Source organism: Aplysia californica, unplaced genomic scaffold (genome assembly GCF_000002075.1).
Source record: "Aplysia californica isolate F4 #8 unplaced genomic scaffold, AplCal3.0 scaffold00123, whole genome shotgun sequence".
Taxonomy (NCBI): domain Eukaryota; kingdom Metazoa; phylum Mollusca; class Gastropoda; order Aplysiida; family Aplysiidae; genus Aplysia; species Aplysia californica.
In genome coordinates, this window is record NW_004797393.1 from 49,169 (window position 1) to 66,814 (window position 17,646).

A 17,646-nucleotide genomic window follows, 5' to 3' on the forward strand; every position below is an offset into this window, starting at 1 on the left:
GTGTAAATTGTATGCAAAGAAGGACTCGTTTCCCATCCGTCCGTCCGCCCGCTCGAATGCATGGAGTCTCTCCGTCCGCCTGTCCGCTAAACGAACTGTTGTCTCTGTCAGATGAGTAGCGAACTACTCTTCTCAAGCGGACGGTTCGTTACCCATCCGCTCGTTTGCGGGTAGTGCCAGCGAGTAGTTCATTACTCGCGGACGCTGATTTAGCGAGCCCGACCCAACTCTACCTCTAGGTGAAGAAATTACATCAAGGAGGGTAGAAAATTACACAACAAATGAGTAACACCATACTCTGAGCAGCCTTAAAAGAGTTAAATGAGAGTAAAACCCTTAACCAACAAGTTCATTTCATCTGTGAAAGACGGATAGGGAGGAAAACATTCAACCTTTAAAATGAAATCTGCGGGATTGTCAGATTTTTCTTGGTTTTGCCATGTTTTTGGTTATTGTTTTGCGGCTTACTGCCAATATCAGATAACCGCATTCGGTTTCAGTTGACTCCATTGTACCTCAAAGGAGACTTTGACTTCCAATACTTTTCTTGGCTCCTTTAAAAGATTTGATAACTTTTCTTTCTATAAAAAATTTGATAACTTTTCTTTCTATCAAATCACATCCTAATGTGACAGTGGAATAGTGTGAGCTGTACTTATGTCTCTTCTGACAGGTTCTTCCCAGCCTGGAATTATTAAATGGGTTACTAAGACCCTAACCGTTTATCTTCTTTTACTTTTCTTGGGTGGGATTGGGGGGGGGGGAGGCTGGAGAATAAAAGGACCAATTACAGCACTATTACCAGGATATAACTATTTGCGATGGTGGAATGATGCATGTAGACATCATGTGCTCTACAGCACGTCACCATCACCTTCATCTTCACCTTCATCTATCCCCCTAGTGGTTAGGCTACCGGACTTGTAATTGTGAGGTTGCGGGTTCGAAGGTTCAAGCCACGGGCCTGACGTTGTGTCCTTGGGAAAGGCACTTTACATGAATTTTCCTCTCTTCACCCAGGTGGGAATGGCTACGTGGCCATAGACAGCGAAAGATCTTGTCAGTATGTTAGTGTTTTAGTGCCTATTAATTGCCGCTTGTACTGTATGCTTCCCAGGAAGTTGAAGTTGTTTCAGAATGCTCTCAGGTTTGATGGGGAAATAGTATAGATTGTGAAGCCCATAGAGCTTGCTTTTGAGTAGGGATTTGCGCTATACAAATGCTATCTATTATTTTATAAGTCTGGCTGACCTTTGGCGCATCATTTCAGATTTTGCAACCAGCTTCTTTCCCTCCTCTCAGTTCTCAGCTTTCTGTAGTAAGATGTTCCCTAGTCACAGCCTGTCCACCTCTTTGATGTTGACTTTCCATTGTTTCCTCTGCCTGTCTCTTCACCTCCCTCCTCATGCTGTTCTCTGTGACATAGTCTTGGCTACTCTTGATGATTGCGTGATGCACCCGTACCACTTCAGCTTTCATAAAAGTTCCACTGATGTAAGGAGGTCTTCAAAGTACAGCCAGATCACATTTCCTGTTCCGGTTTATACAACCTCATTGCTAGCAACATTAGTGACATAATGATATGTGTCAGGACATGGTGGAATCAGGTGCTCATCAATTTTTGGGCACATTGGGATCATGTTAAAACCTGTCCATTTGCCTTCCTTTCGTTAAAAAAATATCCGTCTATGTTGCCTAGAAGTCGAAATATTTGCGATTGAAGGAGGGTAGGGTCGCCTGGTTTCAGAGGTAAAATTAGCAAGTAAGTGACCGCCAAACTTTGGTACCTTCCATAGCCTAAAGTCCTTGGAAACTGAAAATGTACAATTTCTGTGCCTTTAATTAATCAATGTTTTTCTGAAAAATCCATACAAAAATGTGTTTTTAATAGGACATTAAAGGTGTTAAGCCAAAACAAGAAAATTAGAAAAAACTACCCATCGCCCAAAAATTTGGTGATTTTTTTTATTTTGTTATATTGACGAGCACCTGATATCACCACGATGCCTCACTTATTTATTTGATGTGTCTTCTCAGCTGTAAATTTCTGTCTGTTGTTCTTCATCTTTGCTCTGACTTCTGGGCCAGGCGCTCCTTTTTTTGGGGGGGAGGGGGTGTTTGTGTTTTACGGCGCTCGCAACTGCACAAGGTTATATGAGCTTGCGAAACACATTACACTTTTTCAGTTTTAAGGAAATTTTGAATTTTGCCCAGGTGGCTGCTGAAGCCTACTCTTATCGATTTTAGTCTACCGAGGGATCTTTAATGTACGCAGCTTGCACACGGGACCTCCGAGATTTTTTTGCCCCTATCCGAGAAGGCTAGGTGTAGATCTTTCCTACCAGAAGATCAGGGTTGTGGCTGAAAGACAGCAGTAAGGAGCCAAGGAGTAACAGTAGAAAGGCTGCAGAAAGAGCCAGGAGCCCAGAGGAGGAGGGCAAAGGAGGTGAAGGGATGGGAGCAGAAAGTGGAGACGAAAGCAGACGACATATCACTGCTAGAGAGCAGGGAAGGAGGTGAAAGGAGACAATTTTAGAGAAGAAAATGTTTCCGTCGCTTCGTCGATTCAAACCCGGGACCTTTGAATGAGAGGCGAACACCTTAACCTCTAGGCCTCGAGAGCCCCAATATAGCCTGTTCGTATCTGATGAAGCGTTAATTGTACGAGTATCTAGAAAAACAGTCTAATTCTCCAGCTGCTGCCTGGAGGTTCCTCTGTTTCAGGCTGCTTGGATCAAATAATTCTCACAATTTTTACACCTGTGACTCATAAGATCTACCAGTAACATGAATTTTACTTGACGAATTTTAACACTTTGTGTGCAGCCGGTTTAGCATCTACCTCACTCATTTAACCCCATCCGTACGCCCTGGGGTCATTTTGTATACCCGGGGTTGTATTCTTCACATTTTAGAATACTTATTGTACGAAGATCTCTTTGAAATTTTCAATTTTTCTCAAAAAATCATTTTGACATACTACTATACAAAGCGTATGGATCGGATTAACGAGTAAATTTCCTCTTTGGAAAGCGGTGGCACAGAGTTCCCCATGTCGTATGGATATGATAGTAAAAAATGATGTACGGATAGGGTTAAAGAAGTTCCAATAAGGCATGACAAGTCAAATTTACAGATTTGAAGGAATAAAAAAATCATTACTCATCATATGCAGAGTAAATGCCAATGTATATATATTATACGGTTAAATCCCAGTCACTTGAAATCAAGACTTTTGCTTGTGGATGCTGTCCAAATTTATAGTACGTCAAGTAAGTGATCTTCACCACCAGTTTAAACTTATTTGCCGGCAAATTTGGTTTCCCTCCAAGTTATCTGTCTTTTAAAGACTTAATCACTTGCCATGGCACACTTGTTTGTCCTGAAATTAATTACTTCTGTGATCTCTTAAATCGTCATAGGAACATACATGTATATATTATATCGCACAGCTTTAATGTTCAGAGGATTAGTACCAGTCATTGTTGAACAATGACTTTAGTTTATTTCTTTGTAGGCTGCTGACAGAAAATGTGTTCAGAAAATAAGGAGAAAAGACAATCTGAGGTCTTTAAAAATTTCGTCTTACTCTGGTTTCCACAATAGGCCTGAGATGTTTGCTAACTGTATCCTTCTCTTACCAGAACACAATCTCTCTCTCTCTCTCACTCTGTCTGTCTGTCTCTCTATCTTTTCCCCTCCTCCCTCCTTCTTTCTCTGTCTCTGTCTCTGTCTTTCTCTTTCTCTGTCTCTGTCTGTCTGTCTGTCTGTCTGTCTGTCTGTCTGTCTGTCTGTCTCTCTCTCTCTCTCTCTCTCTCTCTCTCTCTCTCTCTCTCTCTATCTATCTATCTATCTCTCTCTTTCTCTCTCTCTCTCTCTCCCTCTCTCTCTCTCTCTCCCTCTCACCCTCTCCATTCATGTCAAAGCATATGTTACGTGTGTACGAGAGCCCCTTCACAACCAATGTTTCTTTCTATTAACTAGCTTCAACCCAAAAGGAACATTTTAATTCAATACAGTATTCCTTCGATAAATCATAATAAAATCTCTGTCCCGGTCTATATTCTTTTCGTGCAAAAAATGTCATTGCTTAAATAGAAGCGTTCTTTATCCTGACCCAATATTTACTCTGCCAAATGGTTTCCATAATCTGGCTGTGGTACTGAGGCTGAATGTGAATGCTTATGTGAACGCCGCGGAACGGGCTCGATGAAGCGTGCAGAAGGTTTTGATCTACACTCTCTGGTCCCAGGCCACTTGTATTAAGCCCTGCTTTATTCTTCCAGCCCCTCTGTGCCTCACACTGGAAGCCTGCAAGGGTTTTCTCCTTGCTAGCTTTTGTGTGTGTGTGTGTGTGTGTGCTATACCGAGGCTTGGGCACTGATTGCCATATGGTTCTGCTTGGACTGTGAATAAGGTTAAGTCTTCGCGCAGTGGCTTTTCATTACGCCTTTTCTCAAGGGTGCGTTGTTTTTCTGTTTTCTTGGGCTGCCCGTGGTTTTCTCAATCACTGTGGTGTTGTTGGAATAAGAATCATAATATAGTAATAGTGATAATATTAATTATTATTATGATAATAAGTATAACATAATAATAATAGTAATTACATTTATTTAGCAATAATAATAATATAGTACATATTGAGCGTTCGTTTTCCAGTCTTAGAGGGATATGAAAACACTGTTGATATAATGTCTCTTTTTTATGACATTTGTTTTTTAAATTCTGAGCTTGGGCTAAACCTGTTTATAATTTATTTTATTTGAGATGAGCAGTGACTGTTGTTTTCTATTCTATTAAGCTTCCAAGTTTGTGTTTTGAGAATGACATGCAGTGGGCTAAGTTTGTATCATGCTCAGCTATGATGGGGATGCCTCTGTCTGTTTCAAATCCTAAAAGGGGCGTTCTTTATGTTGGGTCGTTTGTTGGAGAGTTTTGAATACTCTTCACTCACTTGCCTTTTTCCTCTCCAAAATGAACGTTAAATCAGGTGGTCCCTCCGCTAAGATAAATTAAGAGTGTTTGAAGGGTCATTCACCGTTTAATGATGTATTTATTGGACACATGTATGTCCAATCAGCAGCAGACAGAAAGCACAATTGCAGCACCTGTAGAACCCCCATACCCAAATCAGAAAGAAAAATTTGCATGTCTCATAGTATTCATTTGTTTTCTGCCTTTTTGACATTTGGAATAAAGGAAACAAAGTTTGAAAAATCTATGTGTCTAAATAAGTAGGAAGTTAATGTTATTATCATCATCATCATCATCATCATCATCATCATCATCATCATCATCATCATCATCATCATCATCATCATTGCTTTTCTCACCATGCACCAGGGTATAGTATACATACTTTCCACCTTTATCTCTATCGTGGGCTCGCCTCTTGATGTTATTCCATTTCTTCCCTCATCAATTTCTGTGATGTTATTACTCGTGTATGCTTGTTTCGTAAAGTGCCTCAAAGCAGCACATCTTCAAGCACTGTGTGTCCTCGGTGGGTCAAGCTGATGTCCTGTGGGTGGTTGGTGGGTGCTCTGGTGTGGTTTGCTCCTTCTTTCCTATATTTCAAACATCTATCGTCCTGATCTCTCCTCCTTCTTTTTTGTGTTTGTTAATCTCTTGTAGTGGGTGGTTGGCGGGTGCTCTGGTGTGGTTTGCTCCTTCTTTCCTTTTAAAAATCTATCGTCCCTATCTGCCCTCCTTCTTTTTAATGTATGTTACTTTCTTGTAACACCTCTAATCTTCGGCACTTATATGACCTTATTGTGTTGCAAGTGCCGTAAAACTCTTACAAGAACCAAAAAAAAGAACAAATATCTCTTGTAACACCTCTAATCTTCTGCACTTATATGACCTTATTGTCCTGCTAGTCCGGTAAAACTCTTACTAAAACTAAAAACGGATGTCCTTCTATTGTCATTCATGGAAAAAAGGTGTTTGGGATTATAATCTGTTAACTTACAACTCAAAAGTAAACAGGTCTCTTGAGATGCTGGGCTTATGTAGTAAAATCGTGTGTTTTTTCTGTGCTCAGAAGTCAGCTCATAGCAGCCTTTTGCAGAAAAAATGTTGAACTTTATAAATTATATCAGTAGATGGTTCAGATTTCGCCTAATTGAATACTGACACACCAGAATCATACCAGAAAATGTTTAAAATCCCATGCTTTGATGTTATTCACATTGATTTGTGAGGCAGCGTGGCGAAATCAGGCGCTCGTCAAATGAAGCAAATCGGAGAAAGAGGCATTTTCCACCAGTTTGGAAATTTTCATGCAATTTTTTTTTTTTTTTGCTTAACCTCTTTTATGTCCGTATGAAAACACATTTCCGTGTGAATTTTCCTGAAAAACATTGATTAAATGAAAACAATATGTCATTTTTCAGTCTTCAAAGAATCATTAGCTATTGGAGTTACCAAAATTTACAGCCATTTTCTCGATAATTTCACCACTGAAACCAGGCGACCTCGCTTCCTTCAATCACAAATATCTTGAGTTCTATTCAAGATAAATGGATATTTCTTTCTTTCGATGCAAGGCAAATACATCAGCTTTCAGATTATACCAATGACTCCACATGCCCAAAAATTGACGAGCGCCTGATTCCACCACGTCGTGCTGCATTTCTGTTTGTTTTTCTCTCTTTCATTTACTGACAATTAAGAAATTCTTTTTCTTGGTTACCATTGCACATTTATCTTCTAGTTACAACACTGATTTTCTGGTGGTTACTCATTTTATTTAGCGTAATATATATATACATACGTTTTTATAATGTGTCTGTTTGTTCATGTTTTTGCTTGCGTGTTTGTACACACGTATATATTATATATGTGTATTTTTTGTACATTTACATAGCATCTGTTGTGAAATGCTTTAACGGTATAGATCTACTTTATAAAAATTATATCGGCTACGTAGTGCAATGCAGTTGTAGATTTTTTACAACTCCTTGTTGATATAATTTAGAGTATTAAGGAGGTAGTTCGCTTCAAGCCTGCCTCTCAAGGTCAACACAGATTGAGAGAGATAGAACATCCCAGCTGACTGATTGAGATACTCGACAAAAAAAAACCCCAACACCCTCTCCGCAGGGTATTTACATAAACTCACATTTTCTGTGCGGGATAGTGAGGCACCACCGGTACACCACACACAGATGCCAGTTTTTACTCTGTAGGTTCAGACAACATAAAATCAGTTCCCAAGTAGGAAGATATTTCGGAGCATCTCTGTATTTCGTCTCCAACGTTGTGTCCCACACCGCCCACATTGGCCTTAAGAGCACAGTGAATGCAGCCAGCCTCCTTAAAAATCTGCATAAATTTAAATAAGGGCTTTCATATGTGCAATAATTTTGCAATCACATACCGAAATGAATGAGGACAGAGATTCATCAGCAGCAACAGTCTTGGCACTAATATGACCTTATCGTGTTGCAAGTTCCGTAAAACTCTTACAAAAACAAAAAAGGAAAAGGCTTCTCTTACTCATGACTTCATCGGTGTCTGTGGTGTAGAGGTTAGGTGCTTCACAATTGCATGCAGGAGACCCGAGTTTGATTCTCAAAGTGGGGAAAATTTTTAGTGAGTGTATCTCGGTCTTTTTGCTTGAATATTGTATTTCTCTCTCAGCACAGGCTGGCTCTGAGAGGTAGGGTTGAAGGTTGTCACCTGAATTATCTAAATTGTGTTGATAGGGGTGTAAAAACACCTACATTAAACTTGTGATCTTCATTCTACTGTCTGAGTTTCTGTACACAGTTCCTGTGGGGTTTCAGTGCCATTCCACAACAGCTCTGAATTGTTGGGTTATTGATACACAGAAGAGAGAAGTAGCGCCGTTATGAATGTTGAGTTACAAATGATTAGTCTGGATTAACCCTCTCCGTACGCCCTGTGGTCATTTTGTACCCCCCGGGGTTGTATTCTTCACATTTTAGAATATTTTTAGTACGAAGATCTCTTTGAAACTTTTAGTAATTCTCAAAAAATCGTTTTACAGACTGCTATGCAAAGCGCACAGATCAGATTAACGAGTAAATTTCCTCTTTGGAAAGAGGTGGCACAGAAATCTCCATGTCGTATGGATACGATAGTAAAACACGACGTACGAATAGGGTTAAGAGATGGCACAGAGTTCCACACGTCATATGGATGCAATAGTAAAACACGACGTACGGATAGGGTTAAGTATCACAAAGATCCCTGAATGTCACACTTTCCTTCAGCACAAATACCGTGAAACCCGCTTAAATCAAACATAGTTATTGCGAAAACAGCTATAAGCTGAAAGAAAAAAAAAATCCAGATTTTATTCTTCTAATTGAGCAAACTCTCTAAACCGAAAATTCGGCTAAACGGAAGAAAATTCAATGGTTTCCCTTGTAAATGAAATGAAACATTAAGCATACACGAAATGCCATTATACGTTTCATGTTGAGTTGCATCAGTTTATTGAATCCAAATTGAAGCTTTTGATCAGTGTTTGTATCAATTTATCCTGTTGTTGTTTTTTGGGGGGGGGGTTTTTGTTTGTTTTTTTGTGCTGTCTAAAATGGTTTTTGTATTTTATTTTCTTATTACAGCTTGAAAGATCTAGTCAACAATTCCGTTTGTCGGGACAGTTAGCTCCGAGGAGACAGACCAGGAACGAGGTAAGTGCTGCTTCATTTCTCATTTACCTGTACATCTGTGTATTAGTGTCTACTCTGCCTTCAGCTGACAAACGCCTTTTTTTATTCACAGCAGTTTCAAGAAAAAGAGGGGTTTTTTGTCAGTGTTGCCATTGGAAAAATAGAGTGCTTCCGAAATTTGGATTCTAATTTTATTTTTTCAAAATCTAGTCACAAGTTTCACTTTGATTTTTTTCACACAAGTAGGGTAACTGATCAGGCTTTCTATTTAGCGAATAAAAATTTTTGGCTCCAATATAGAAAAAAAGGCTTTTTGTCAGTTTACAGCAGTACTGGTGAAATAATTAAATAAAAGAAAACCGACATTGTTCGGCCCGTAGGGCAATTTTCTCCACATTTTTACATTTTTGGGTCGTCACCTTTTATGTCCATTTAACAGTTTGCCCTCACACCTCGCCGATCGGCAAGAACACCAAACTTCCGCTCCCATCACAAAACGCTGATCAGCGATGTTTCTTTGGATTTCCCCCAAAATGAGCCTTGTGGTGGCAAAGTGTTAAAACCACAGTTCCTCATCGTGGCACAAATTTATTTTTTTTATTTTTTTTTTTAGACTGATTACATTTGAACATCTGGCTAAGGATATCATTTTACGTCTTTATTGACCCGTTCTGGACAGCTTATTTAACTACATAATTTTGCATCTTTACTGACCCATTCTGGACAGCTAATTTAACTCTGTCCTATCAAACATCTATTGTCCTTATCTCTCCTCCTTTTTTGTGTTTGTTACTCTCTTGTAACACCTCTAATCTTCGGCACTTATATGACCGTATTGTGTTGCAAGTGTTGTAAAGCCCTTACTAAAAATAAAGCTAAGCTAATTTAACTACTTCTTTGCTGTGTTTCTTTCAGCTTCTGGAGGAAGAAGACAATGTGATCTCGGCTCCCTCTTCTGAACCCGAAACAGGCAACCGCACCGACGAGATGAGTCCGTCGAACACCCTGTCGCTGCAGCGCACCAAGACACACATGTCCTCCGGCCTGGACCGCCTCATGAATGGTGTGTTGATTGCTTGCACTTGAGGTTTTACGCAGCAAAATTTCTGGAATTAATCTCATAGGCCTTAGCAGAAGCCTCAAACCATGTTAACTCACTCAATCCCGGGAATTTTTTCCTGTAATTGTACCCAGAAACCGGTCATTTTGGCTCATATGTAAGGGCCCACTAGTAACCATAAATACAATCCAATTGCTTTGAAATTTGGAACAAAGTACAACATCAGATGGATCTTTAGACACACCATTTGATGTACCTTTAGTAGTTTTGCTTTGGGGTGCTGTATAAATTTGGCATTATTTGGGGCTTATAATTTTTTTTCATATCCGAATGAGCAAGAGCAAGCCTACATTGATATTCAAAAATGCTTGTGAATGTCTAGATCTATATATTGTATGCCATGTATAATAAAGACTATTGAATACTTTCATGAATAAAAAAAGGAATGTGTGTGTGAGAAAGAGACATGCTCAGCTGATCAGTGGAAACAAAAGTGCTGAAAGTGCCTTTCTTAAAACCACGATTTCTCCGTGTGTAATGACAGTAGAAACAAAATTCCAGCATCTCCCTAGGCAGAATTGGCCGGGGAAATAATAAATTGACCTTACATAAAACGTGAGGCCATTTTCCGAAACAAAATAACTAGTATACAGAACAAAACTATAGAACCAAGTTATCTAAGTGTAAAATCTATTGTATTGTTACTGTTATTATTAATATGGTTATTATCATTATTATTATTATAATAATAATGTTTATTATTATTATTATTATTATTATTATTATTATTATTATTATTATTATCATCATTATTATTTTTTATCATTATAATAATAATAATAATAATAATAATAATAATAGATAGCATTTGTATAGCGCATATCCCCGCTCAACAGCAGGCTCTATGCGCTTTACACAATATTATTACCCCAGCAGACCATAGAACACTCCGAAACATTCTCAGCTTCCCGGGAAGCATACAGTGCAAGCAGCTGATAAAGCGCTCGAACACTAACAAACTGACAAGATCTTTCACTGTCTATAGCCGGGTACCCATTCCCACCTGGGTGAAGTGAGGAAAATTCGTGTAAAGTGCCTTTCTCAAGGACACAACGTCGGGTCCCTGACGGGATTCGAACCCACGACGTTACGGTTGCGAGTCCGAGAGCCTAACCACTATCATTATTGTCATTATTATTATCCGCCCCAGGGCCACTGGCACAGAACAACCCGGAGCTGCTGTATCGTCAGGTGCGCGTGCGAGGACACGGAGATGGCTCCAGCAACCGCTCCAAGGGACACACGGAGAGCAGCGACACAGACGATAAAGGTGAGCTCATCTTCTGCTCATTTTTGTTTGCGGTAGCGGAGTGGTTAGTGTGCTTGACTCCAAATTGGAAAGTGCGGGTCCGAGCCTCAGTTTGGAAACACATTTTTTTTCGCCCCCCCTTCTGCCCACCCAGCATGTGTAATGGGTATCTGACTTCGAGTTGGGGAAGTACGGGCAGCGTGGAAAGGAACTGGCCACCCTACCATAATATTATGCTGAAGGTCCTGGAAGTTGTCTTACTAACAAGGCAATCCCCAATGTCTAGATCGGATGTGGGGACAACTTTACTTGACTTTTATATCACACCTGTCTCTGTGATGTTTGTCATTGTCAAGTGTGCGAGAAGAACATTATTTTGTATCATGTAAAAATCCAATGGCTGTTTATGTGTGTGCATCTGTGTATGTGATTGTGTATATTTGTGTGTGTGTGTGTGTGTGTGTGTGTGTGTGTGTGCATGTGTGTGTGTGCTTGTGTGTGTGTGTGCTTGTGTGTGTGTGAGTATGTGTGTGTGTTTGTGTGTGTGTGTGTGTGTTAGTGTGTGTGAGAGAGACAGACAGACAGATAGACCAAAAGACAGACAGACAGGCAGGCAGGGAGCCAGACAGACAGACAGAGTAATAGGGTATGTGTAGACGTGTGCATGTGTGTATTTACCATGCCACAGCAAATTTCTCTTTGTGTAGATCAATAAATTATTATCTTATCTTATTTTGTCGCTCTTGTGATTAGACTGCGGAGTAAATTTTACAGGAGAAACAAAAAACTTGTTGGGTTCCATCAGTTCAGTAAACAAAGTAGGGGTCATCATGTTGTTTGGCTTTATTTCTGATGTTTTTTACTTCAACTTGTCACTAATATCCTCAGTGACATGAATCCCACCATTACTTTAAAAGAAGTCGTAAATCTCTTGGAACTTTTTTTTCTTTTATTTTAGAAAATGACATGGCTGACTCCTACGCCTCATCGCGGAGTAAAACCATGCCAACCTTGGGGCGGCCCAAGATGTCGCAGCAGAAGATGTCGCTGCTCAGCGAGGGAGACAGGCTGAGGAACGCCAAAGACACTGTAGAGCGGGCAATCAAGGTAACAATAGGCTAAATTGATGTAAATACTTTTTGCCAAAGTTTGGTGACTTTTAAAGCTGAATATTATTCATAATCCTTCTACAAACTGATATTTTTTTGGTTTTAAACAATATTTTTCAGCAAAATTCACCCTAAAATGTGTTGTTTAATGGATGCAGTATATTTCTGTGCAAAAAACAAAAACAAAAAAAACTCAGTTAAATAAAAATCGCCCGACAGTCAGCAAAATACTGATTTCTCCGTTCCCTAAAATTTGACAAGCACCTGATTGCCCTGCTACAACTCACAATTGTGAGGCATCGTGGTGAAATCAGGCACTCGTCAAAATACTAAAATCAAAGAAACCGGCATTTTCTGCTTGTTTGGCAATTTTTATCTAACTATTGCTGTTTTGGCTCAACATCTTTTGTTTCTATTTATAAACAGGTTTCTGTGTGGATTTTACTGAAAAACGTTTATTAAAGGGCTAAAAACTGTAAATTTTCAGTTTTCAAGGACTCTCAAGCTATGGAAATCATCAAACTTTGGCAGCCATTTTCTCGCTAAATTTACCTCTGAACCCGGATGTCCCCATCCTCCTTCAATCACAAAATATCCCGACTTCTGTTCAAGTTAAAACTTTTTTTTTTTTCTTTCAAAGCAAGGCGAATGAACAGGCTTTAACGTGATACCAGTAGCTCCATATATATTCCCAAAAATTGACGAGAGCCTGATTCCACCGCGCCGTGACACAATTATATTTTCTTCTCTCTCCAGTACAAGAAGGTGTTCACCATCCAGGGTGGATACTCCACCATCCGGCACAGCCTCAGGCAAAGAGGCTGGGTGGAAAAGTTCTACAAGATTCCGACCCCTCCCAAGAAAACGCCCCGCTCGAAGAAGCGGAAAACTTCTGATGACGACGATAATGATGATGACGATGATGATGACGACGATGATGATGACGATGATACCGATGATGACAGTGAGTAGTGCTGCTCATTAATTGATCTACCCTTTTTTGTTTTGATATGTTGAGAATCAGGATCTACGTACATAATTAGTTTTGCTGATTTATTTACGTTTCCCAATAAAATGTCTGAAATACTTGATATGGTATCTTCCTTATCTGGATTGAAACTTAAATCTTTTGCATGCATTCAGAAGACTTAAACTCTGTACCATAGATGATTTTCTTATTTATATAAACTTAGAAGTGGCAGTAATGGTGTCCAGAAGAAGAACTAATTTTTTTTTCTGTTCTGTATAGGCCTGTTCTGTACTTTAAAAGAAAAACAAACCAGTCAGAGTAATGCCACTAAATGAAAAGTAGAGTTGAACTTGTCCACAACGGCAACTCAAGATCTCAGAGAAAAGTGACCGTTATATATATATACATTTGGCTGCTATGCACAGGTCTGAGGTATAATCACTTACTTATAATAGACTTGACGAAGTCAACAGATTGTTTAAAATCTGAAACTTTTATTTTTATCTCTTCATTTCATTTCCTTCAAAATTGTATGTATCATAAGAGCTACTTTGCATTAACTGAACGGACCTACCCACTCAGTCGGAAGATGGGTTGGACAGAAAATTTGTGTAGCTAGTGGCCGCTATGAGCAAGTTTTGAGTCCAATTTATAGCAAAAATGACTGACCGTGGTTGCGTTGGACAGGGACCACTGTGGGCACGTAAAAAACTATGTTCAAAAGCAAAGGTGTCATGAAACATTGTCTGTTAGTACAAGTGACCACTATGGAGAGCTAGGCGAGGTAACCGCTACAGCAGTTTCAACTGACTTTAGTCTCTGCTGTGTAGTTCTCCATACTGAATCGATAACAACAACAACAACAACAACAACAACAACAACAACAACAACAACAACATGCACGCTCTTCAGAGCTCCAAACATTTGAAACGGATAGGCTACCACACACACATACCACAGCATCAGCTGAGCTGGATAAAACAGTTCTCTGTTTTCTCATGCTGATCTATGATCTCCTCAGATCTCCTTGCCAAAGTTTCAGGTAAACTCGACATGGGTGATAATCAGCGGTTTTTTTCTTTTCCCCTTTTGTTTCATAAAGAAATCATTTTCTGTAGCAGTAGATAGAAGTATTTAGACTTTTGACAGACGCGCCTCGCATATTTTTGCCTTTGTTTCTTTTGTCTTTGTTTTTTTTGTCTTTTTAATTTTAAAAAACTTACCCTTTCAATTCTGCTTGTAATGTTTCATGTGGGACTCAGTTCTTACAACATTTGGAATGAAGAAAGTGACCTTTAAACCAAAAGGCAAAACATCTGGATCTAAATAGATTAAAGTTCCAATGAGAGATTTTTATTCCCTGACCAGCTGCAGAGCAAAGTCAGAGTTGTTGTACATTTGATCCAACATGTACAAATCAGAAATGCAAATTTGTACTTTTGAAACGTCATGTACAAGTCAGAAACACAAATTTGTACTTTTGAAACGTCATGTACAAATCAGAAACACAAATTTGTACTTTTGAAACGTCATGTACAAATCAGAAACACAAATTTGTACTTTTGAAACGTCATGTACAAATCAGAAACGCAAATTTGTACTTTTGAAACGTCATGTACAAGTCAGAAACGCAAATTTGTACTTTTGAAACGTCATGTACAAGTCAGAAACGCAAATTTGTACTTTTGAAACGTCATGTACAAATCAGAAACGCAAATTTGTACTTTTGAAACGTCATGTACAAGTCAGAAACGCAAATTTGTACTTTTGAAACGTCATGTACAAGTCAGAAACGCAAATTTGTACTTTTGAAACGTCATGTACAAGTCAGAAACGCAAATTTGTACTTTTGAAACGTCATGTACAAATCAGAAACACAAATTTGTACTTTTGAAACGTCATGTACAAATCAGAAACGCAAATTTGTACTTTTGAAACGTCATGTACAAATCAGAAATGCAAATTTGTACTTTTGAAACGTCATGTACAAGTCAGAAACGCAAATTTGTACTTTTGAAACGTCATGTACAAGTCAGAAACGCAAATTTGTACATTTCAGAGTGTGCATGTAGTTGCCTGCCTTTAAAACTGTTTAAAAATGTGTTTGAATAATGAAGTCATACTTCTATTTTTTTAAGTGCCCGCAAAACAGCACCTCAAGTGTCACGGTGTTCTGGAATGTGTATCTCCCCTAAGTTAATGTGGCAAAAAGACAAGCTAGAACTTACTAGTTTGAGCCACTCAGAATACAGTAATTGTAAATGTAGGTTTTTCACATCGCCATCGGAACTATCCCGCAAAATGCTTTTTTGAGAAAATTGAAGGTAAAGTGTTTGCCCCCTGTTTAGTGTCTTTAAAAGACAAAGACTCTATAATCAAACAAATATATACACACCAATGAAACCAAACTTCTCCTATAGGTAGGGCAATGCCCACTTTTGGTGTAGGTCAAGATTTCTGGAAACCCCCGAAGTCTGGGTTAGCCCGCTTGTCCTTAACCCTGTCCATACGCTCTGGGGTCATTTTGTACACCCAGGGTTGTGTTCTTCATATTTTAGAATACTTCTAGTGCGAAATTCTCTTTGAAATTTTCAGTATTTCTCCAAAAATCATTTTGACAGACTGCTATGCAAAGCGTACAGATCAGACTAACGAGTAAATTTCCTCTTTGGAAAGTGGTGGCACAGAGTTCCCTACGTGGTATGGATACGATTGTAAAACACGATGTACCGATAGGGTTAAAAGCGACCATATATTTACTTCATATAGATGGTGAGCTGCTTCAGCCCGGCATATCAGACCCAATCAGAAATGAAAGGGATACAACACTTCAGCAGACAGACAGAGATACCGAATTAAAAAAAATCTGTTCACATGAAAATTGAACTCACATCATTTGTATGCAGTGGCAAAATGCCTAACTTCTTCACCATAGACGTTACTTTTAATGTTGCGAAACCCGATTTAAAAAGACAAAAAGAGTTAGAAAAGGTTGTAGTGTCGGGTGTTCGTTGCAAGTACGCGACTTCTATGCCCAATAACCCTATACATTGACTGCTTTTCATTATTCCTGCCTTTATAAGAAATATCAGTCAACTTACACTGTAGATGTGGTTAGATGCTCTCTTTTTATATACATCAATACTGAGTGTACAGATTTCGCTTTTATATTTTGAAAGTATAATTTTTCTTATTCTTAGACAGTTTGCACGAAATCTTTTATTTCTTAGTATAGTACCTGGCTTTTTCTAATTCTTTCATCAGCCTGGGGATGGTTTTAAAGCCGCAAGATTTTTTCTGTCTCTTTCACGTAACACAATGTGTACTTACTGATTCAGCACAAGGCTTTTGGATATGGTATTGCATTTATCCCACCACTTTCTAAAGATTATAAACAAAACCTTTTTCATTTTTTAGGGACAAGGCACCGCCTTTCTTTTTTGCTTTTTTTTTGGTGTTATATTCGTCATTAGGTGGACCACAAAGAGATACTTCCGTCCACACAGCGCACAGTGGAAAAGAGAGTCATAATGTTGCCTTTTATTATTAACGTAGGTGTTTTTGTGTCCATCTCAACACAATTTAGATCATTTAGAAGACGAGCTTCCACCCTGGCTGTTGGGGGCCAACACAGGCTCAGGGGGATACAATATCCCAGCGGAAAGACTGAGATGCTCGATAAAAATTCTCCTCACTCTGGAATAGAACTCGGGTCTCCTACATGCGACAGCACTATACCACAGATGCTTGTGAATATATTTGTCTTCATAACTTCTCCACTGTTGCCCTGTTGTCAGCTTGCATACCCATTTAGCTTTAAACAATGGACTATAAATGCGTCTCCTAGACTTACAAGGTGGGTGGTTGGTGGGTGCTCTGGTGTGGTTTGCTCCTTCTTTCCTATAAAAAGATCTATCGTCTCTATCTCCCCTTTTTCTTTTTTTGTGTTTGTTACTCTCTTGTAACACCACTCTAATCTTCGGCACTTATAACTTATATGACCTTATTGGGTTGCAAGTGCCGTAAAACTCTTACTAAAACTAAGACTTACAAGACATTTTTTCTGGAAGAAGTACCTTTTTTGGCGCTGTGAAATCCAACTAGCTTTGTGATCTTTACCCTGTTCTGAGGCCTTGCATGACCTTTGCTGAAAATGCCAACCTTCCTTTGGCTTATATCCAGTGCACATTGTCATTCTGATTGAGTCAGAGTCAGCCAGACTTTCCTTCACTGAGTGAGTGGCAAAGGCTACCATTTTGGCACAATACAACTGAATGAACTCGTGATCTTGAAAGACAAACATGTTTTATTTGGAGATCCCTGTCGAATTTAGTTGAGTTGTGCCAAAATGGTAGCTTTTTCCCCATCAATGAAAGAATATCTGGTTGGTCTCGACTCAATCCAACGAATCCGATTGGCAGTGAGCACTTGGTAATACACCCTCACAACCTCACATACCCACACCCGCTCACCTACACACCCATACACACTCACATACCCACACACACCCTCACTTGTGCACCCACCTTCTTCCTCCTCTGCCCCCCCCCCCT

General features: G+C 39.2%; 1 protein-coding gene across 3 annotated transcripts in view; it reads left to right on the forward strand.

Moving 5' to 3' along the window:
- LOC101854318 overlaps positions 1-17,646 on the forward strand; it is a 65,748-nt gene that overhangs the window by 13,807 nt on the left and 34,295 nt on the right. For all 3 annotated transcript variants that reach the window (XM_035969174.1, XM_005096191.3, XM_035969175.1), the window contains exons 2-6: positions 8,598-8,666; positions 9,561-9,708; positions 10,916-11,035; positions 11,973-12,121; positions 12,880-13,087. In XM_035969174.1, coding sequence (XP_035825067.1) covers positions 8,598-8,666; positions 9,561-9,708; positions 10,916-11,035; positions 11,973-12,121; positions 12,880-13,087 — 694 coding nt within the window. The remainder of the gene's footprint in view (positions 1-8,597; positions 8,667-9,560; positions 9,709-10,915; positions 11,036-11,972; positions 12,122-12,879; positions 13,088-17,646) is intronic.